This window comes from Moschus berezovskii, chromosome 10 (assembly GCF_049115385.1).
Source record: "Moschus berezovskii isolate FMDL1 chromosome 10, NW_MosBer_1.0, whole genome shotgun sequence".
NCBI lineage: Eukaryota > Metazoa > Chordata > Mammalia > Artiodactyla > Moschidae > Moschus > Moschus berezovskii.
Window position 1 is genome coordinate 12814634 of NC_142469.1, and position 6359 is coordinate 12820992.

The following is a 6359-nucleotide window of genomic DNA, read 5'->3' on the forward strand; positions in this document are numbered from 1 at the left end:
GGCTTAACAATTTACTAATTTCATTTTGTTTTGAAAAATATTCTTTTATAAAATGTTACTTATATTAATGTTTAATGGGTTTGTTTCCAAATTGACAAATACAGCTTTCCCAAAATTATTTTGGAAGTCACTGGAAGATGAGCCTTTCTATCCTTAGCTGCAGCGAAGACAAAAAACTAAATAAACTTTTTGTTGGACCTGAAGAAGATCTGCACTTATACAAAGTTTGAAGCAGCAGGTATTACTGCAGAGGAAGGAGCTTGCCAATAATAGGCACACAAGTAGGAAAAGGGCAACCTGGGCAAACAGTTCAGCCAGAAGTTCCCAACTTTTAGGGGTTTGGGGAAACTTTACTAAAAGAGACACCAGAGCTTTTTGTTTTCAGGTTAAATCTATCAATAGTTACTACATTATAAAATAAACCAACTGTCCTCATCTGTAAGATAAGAATATTTCTTTCATAACAGGTTATAAGAATTGAATGTAAAGAGTTTAGCACAGTGCCTGGGCTAGTAATTGCTCAACAAAGAGCAGAAATTATTATTAAATACCATATGAAATAACATTTTAGAGGATTTCATAAAAGAAACTAGTACGTAATTCACTAACAGTCATAAGGAAAGACTTAGAGCAGTCCCCAACCCTTCCCAGGTGATTCTGACTTAACTGGTTTGGGCATTGCTGCTGCTGCTAAGTCACTTCAGTCGTGTCCGACTCTGTGTGACCCCACAGACGGAAGCCCACCAGGCTCCCCCGTCCCTGGGATTCTCCAGGCAAGAACACTGGAGTGGGTTGCCATTTCCTTCTCCAACGTGTGAAAGTGGAAAGTGAAAAGTGAAAGTGAAGTCGCTCAGTCGTGTCCAACCCTCAGCGACCCCATGGACTGCAGCCCACCAGGCTCCTCCATCCATGGGATTTTCTAGGCAATAGTACTGGAGTGGCTTGCCATTGGGTATTAGGGCTTTTAATACTCCCCAGGTTTCTGTAATGAGCAGTCACGGTGGAGAAGTACCTGGTCAGAGGCAGGAGTGAGAATCAAGGAACACATACCGTCTGAGATCTTGTCAAACTGCAGATTCTGATTTTGCAGGGCTGGGGTCCCATATTTGTATTTCTAACAAGTTCCCAGATGATCCCCTCACTTGGAGGAACAAAAGTAAACTTGCTTTACAGAAACAGAGACTCAACCTTATACAGTAACGGGAAATGCAATTTGAGAGATGGTGTAAGCCAAACTATTGACAATTCTGTGGGGGTGGGGACTAGGATGAAGGGCTCAGATTTGATATAGTAAATGTGGACGGTTAAATTATAGGCTTGGAGAAGCCAAGTCTAACCTTTCCTTATGTGCTAGAAGAAAATGAAGCCCATCCTGTTTGCCCAAGATTACAAAAGCTGTCCATTTCAGTGTTCTGAATCTTTAACAGGTGATTAGCAGCAGTTCTCAAAGTGTTAAGTCCCCAGACCCCCAGCAGTCCCACACTCTTTCTGGGGATCTGCAAATTGAAAACTGTTCTCACAATACTACTAAAGTGCCATTTGCCCTTTCCACATTGATATTTGCACTTGTGATGCATAAGCTATGGTGGGAAAAGTCACTCAGTCCTGTCAGACTCTTAATTGTTCTTTATTCTCTCAAGTCCTCTTTAATTTATAAAATCATACTTTGGTTTTCAGTACTTATAGACCTGTTTCAAGAATTCTAATTTTCCCACCTACCTTCAGACCCTCTTAAAGGCCACATTTTGCTTTATTTGCATCCTCCTGCAATTTATAGCATAACTGCTGTATCTGAAATGTTTATTCGTTGATAATTGCCAAGTTATTCTCCCCGGACTTTGATACAGGTTATGTGCTCCTTTGTTTTCCTCTAAACTGTCAGGAAGAAAGAAATTTACTTTTCCTTCTTTAAGTTCTTTTGCCTGGTCTAACAATTAAGTTCACATGAGTTAGATCAACAGGAAAAAAGTATTTAATAACATGTATACTGTTCAGGATCATGGAGAAAGCAAGAGAGTTCCAGAAGAGCATCTATTTCTGCTTCATTGACTATGCCAAAGCCTTTGACTGTGTGGATCACAATAAACTGTGGAACATTCTGAAAGAATGGGAATACCAGACCACCTGACCTGCCTCTTGAGAAACCTGTATGCAGGTCAGGAAGCAACAGTTAGAACTGGACATGGAACAACAGACTGGTTCCAAATAGGAAAAGGAGTGCATCAAGGCTGTATATTGTCACCTTGCTTATTTAACTTCTATGCAGAGTACATCATGAGGAACGCTGGGCTGGAAGAAGCACCAGCTGGAATCAAGATTGCTGGGAGAAATATCAATAACCTCAGATATGCAGATGACACTACCCTTATGGCAGAAAGTGAAGAGGAACTCAAAAGCCTCTTGATGAAAGTGAAAGAGGAGAGTGAAAAGGTTGGCTTGAAGCTCAACATTCAGAAAACAAAGATCATGGCATCTGGTCCCATCACTTCATGGGAAATAGATGGAAAAACAGTGGAAACAGTGTCAGACTTTATTTTGGGGGGCTCCAAAATCACTGCAGATGCTGATTGCAGCCATGAAATTAAAAGACGCTTGCTCCTTGGAAGGAAAGTTATGACCAACCTTGATAATATATTAAAAAGCAGAGACATTACTTTGCCAACAAAGGTCCGTCTAGTCAAGGCTATGGTTTTTCCCGTGGTCATGTATGGATGTGAGAGTTGGACTGTGAAGAAAGCTGAGCGCCGAAGAATTGATGTTTTTGAACTGTGGTGTTGGAGAAGACTCTTGAGAGTCCCTTGTACCGCAAGGAGATCCAACCAGTCCATTCTAAGGGAGATCGATCCTGGGTGTTCATTGGAAGGACTGATGCTAAAGCTGAAACTGCAATACTTTGGCTACCTCATGCGACGAGTTGACTCACTGGAAAAGACTCTGATACTGGGAAAGGTTGGGGGCAGGAGGAAAAGGGGACGACCGAGAATGAGATGGCTGGATGGCATCACCAACTCTGTGGACATGAGTTTGAGTGAACTCCGGGAGTTGGTGATGGACAGGGAGGCCTGGCGTGCTGTGATTCATGGGGTCGCGGAGAGCTGGACACAACTGAGTGACTGAACTGAACTGATACTGTACAGGACAGGCTTCAACAATACGTGAACCATGAAATTCCAGATGTTCAAGCTGGTTTTAGGAAAGGCATAGGAACCAGAGATCAAATTGCCAACATCCGCTGGATCATCAAAAAAGCAAGCGAGTTCCAAAAAACACCTACTTCTGCTGTATTGACTATGTCAAAGCCTTTGACTGTGGATCACAACAAACTGTGGAAAATTCTGAAAGAGATGGGAATACCAGACCACCTGACCTGCCTCTTGAGAAACCTATATGCAGGTCAGGAAGCAACAGTTCAAACTGGACATGGAACAACAGACTGATTCCAAATAGGAAAAGGAGTACGTCAAGGCTGTATATTGTCACCCTGCTTATTTAACTTCTATGCAGAGTACATCATGAGAAACTCTGGGCTGGAAGAAGCACCAGCTGGAATCAAGATTGCCTATGCAGATGACACCACCCTTATGGCAGAAAGTGAAAAGGAACTCAAAAGCCTCTTGATGAAAGTGAAAGAGGAGAGTGAAAAAGCTGGCTTAATGTTCAACATTCAGAAAACTAAGATCCTGGCATCTGGTCCCATCACTTCATGGGAAATAGATAGGGAAACAATGGAAACAGTGGCTGACTTTATTTTTGGGGGGTCCAAAATCACTGCAGATGGTGATTGCAGCCATGAAATTAAAACACACTTACTCCTTAGAAGGAAAGTTATGATCAACCTATATAGCATATTAAAAAGCAGAGACATTATTTTGCCAACCAAGGTCCGTCCAGTCAAAGCTATGGTTTTTCCAGTGGTGATGTATGGATGTGAGAGTTGGACTGTGAAGAAAGCTGAGCGCCGAGGAATTGATGCTTTTGAACTGTGGTGTTGGAGAAGACTCTTGAGAGTCCCTTGGACTGCAAGGAGATCCAACATTCTAAAGGAGATCGATCCTGGGTGTTCATTGGAAGGACTGATGCTGAGGCTAAAACTCCCAATACTTTGGCTACCTGATGCAAAGAGTTGACTCATTGGAAAAGAGCCTGATGCTGCGAGGGATTGGAGGCAGGATGAGAAGGGGATGACAGAGGATGAGATGGCTGGATGGCATCACCAACTCAATGCACATGAGTTTGGGTGAACTCCAGGAGTTGGTGATGGACAGGGAGGCCTGGCGTGCTGTGATTCATGGGGTCGCAAAGAGTCAGACACGACTGAGCCACTGAACTGAACTAAGACTGTACGGGAGAGATACCCAAGAAAAAACAGAATGGCCAAAGCCCTCACTTAAATACCACCTTCAGCTATAGACAGAGGATGCTGGAAGTGATGGCTTGGGACCTGAACTGAGAGGAAGACACTTCACATGCAAGTAGAAAGCTAAAGTTTGGTAAACAAATTTTGCTGGACCAGGCAGGGACAAAAGGACACAGAGGGACTCTCTGAGCTCTAGGACCACCACACTTAGCCCACATTCTTTGCAGGTATCTCCGGTGATACAACTTATTTTGGAGACAGGCCCCTGATCTAAATTTTTCCAGCAGCTAAGGCAGATGTAAAATGAAACATTTCCTGAGTCTTCCATTTCTTACAAATAACCAGTCTAAACTAATCCCCATGCCAGAGAGACATTTTGGGGTGCCAAATGTTGTCCCCTTACAAAGTCAAGTGAATACAATAGTCTGGAAAAGCCCAAGTACAGGTTGTGGAAACCAAAGCTAACCTTCAGGTCTTTCCCTTTCTCCAAGCAGCAAAAAGCATGTTCCAAGGTAAAGGCATTATTACTTTCTGGACAGGTGGTAAAGGTTACAAAAGAAGCCTTTTCAAGTTTCCACACACTACAGGAAGGAGGTAGATTCTGTTTCAACATCTACAAGAAAAAACATACTACACAGATTGCAGACACTACCGTGTCTATACTATACAGAATCTAGAAAGTGAAGTAAAATGAGGCAAATTTTGATTTCAACAAGTAAACTGGATTTTTTTTTTTCTTTCTTTTTGGTTTGATTTTGTTGTTTTCCTACTGTCAAGTGGCATTCATACTTCGGGACACTGAAGAAACAACAGGTTGGGTTGAAGACTACCGGGAAGAGTGAGACTGGGGAGGGGAACGAAGACAAATAAACTGAAGTCCCAATTAAAAGGGTTTTAACATGGGTTAGGGAAATAAAAGCTAGGCCACCTGGCCCACGTTTTGCAGCCTGGATAAGCAGGAGTCAGGCGGCTGGGATGGAGGCACCCTGAGGTCAGACAGGTGGGCACAGAGACCCTGACCCTGGAAGTAACCCGGGTCCCCGCTCCGCGGCACAGGTGTCTCAGCCATCAAAGACCAGGAAGGAAGGCGAAAGCCGGCGTCAGAACGCACGTCACCAAGGCTGCACCGTACAATGGGGGAGAGAAGGCTGCGGACCCCACAGGCGGGACACGGTGGAGCCACTCCGAGCGCAGAGCCGCCGGCCGACGACGCGGCGCCCGCGGGACGCCCGCAGTGGGGAGCTGCCTGCGCCCGGGGCCCGTGCTCTCGGCGCCCCGCTCCCCAGTGCGCAGGGGCCGCCGTCCGGGCCCGGGACACTGGCTGCGCCCCGGGGACCACCCCGCGCCCGCAGCCGGCGGCCGGCGCGCCCCTCCCGCGGCCCGCCCCCACCCGGCGCCTCCGCGGCGGCCGCCGAAGCCGGAGGGGCGGGACGGGGAAGTCGGGGCCCCGGCGGCCAGCGGCAGGGCCGCCCCCGTCCCCCGGCCAGGCCCCGGGTCACGCCAAGCGCCTCCCCTACCAGGAGGAGGAGGCCGAAGATGCACCAGCCGATCACCAGCTCGGCGGATGCCGCGCCCGCCGCCGCCGCCATCTTCGCTTCCGGCCGGGACAGCCCCGGTGAACGGGGGACAGGAGACGGGACGGAGGAACCGGCGCAGGACGCGGCGCTCGCGCACCCTAAAGGTTAAAGGGGCGGAGGGGCGGAGCGCTGGTTGCCTAGGAGACCCGCTGGGAGCGGGCCCTGGCGACAGCGGCCGGGGGCGGGGCGCGTCCGGGCGCCGTGACGTCACGCACGGCCGGCAGCGGGGCGGTGCTGGGCTCTGAAGGGCGTAGTCTCCCGGCGACGTCACGTAACTGGCTGCTGACCGGAAACCCCCATGCGCCCTTGCGCTAAGCAGCCTGTGTGTCAATAGAGGCAAGTAGCCTCAGGGGTGGAGAAGGCAATGGCAAGCCACTCCAGTACTCTTGCCTAGAAAATCGCATGGACAGGGGAGCCTGGTGGGC

At 47.7% G+C, this 6359-nt stretch overlaps 1 protein-coding gene across 1 annotated transcript in view; it reads right to left on the reverse strand.

Annotated features, from left to right (window-relative positions):
* Window positions 1-6119, reverse strand: part of LMBRD1 (LMBR1 domain containing 1) — a 151453-nt gene extending 145334 nt beyond the window's left edge. Inside the window, exon 1 of the mRNA XM_055433898.2 lies at window positions 5875-6119. Coding sequence (XP_055289873.1) covers window positions 5875-5946 — 72 coding nt within the window. The 5' untranslated portion in view covers window positions 5947-6119. The remainder of the gene's footprint in view (window positions 1-5874) is intronic.
* Window positions 6120-6359: the final 240 nt, after the last annotated feature.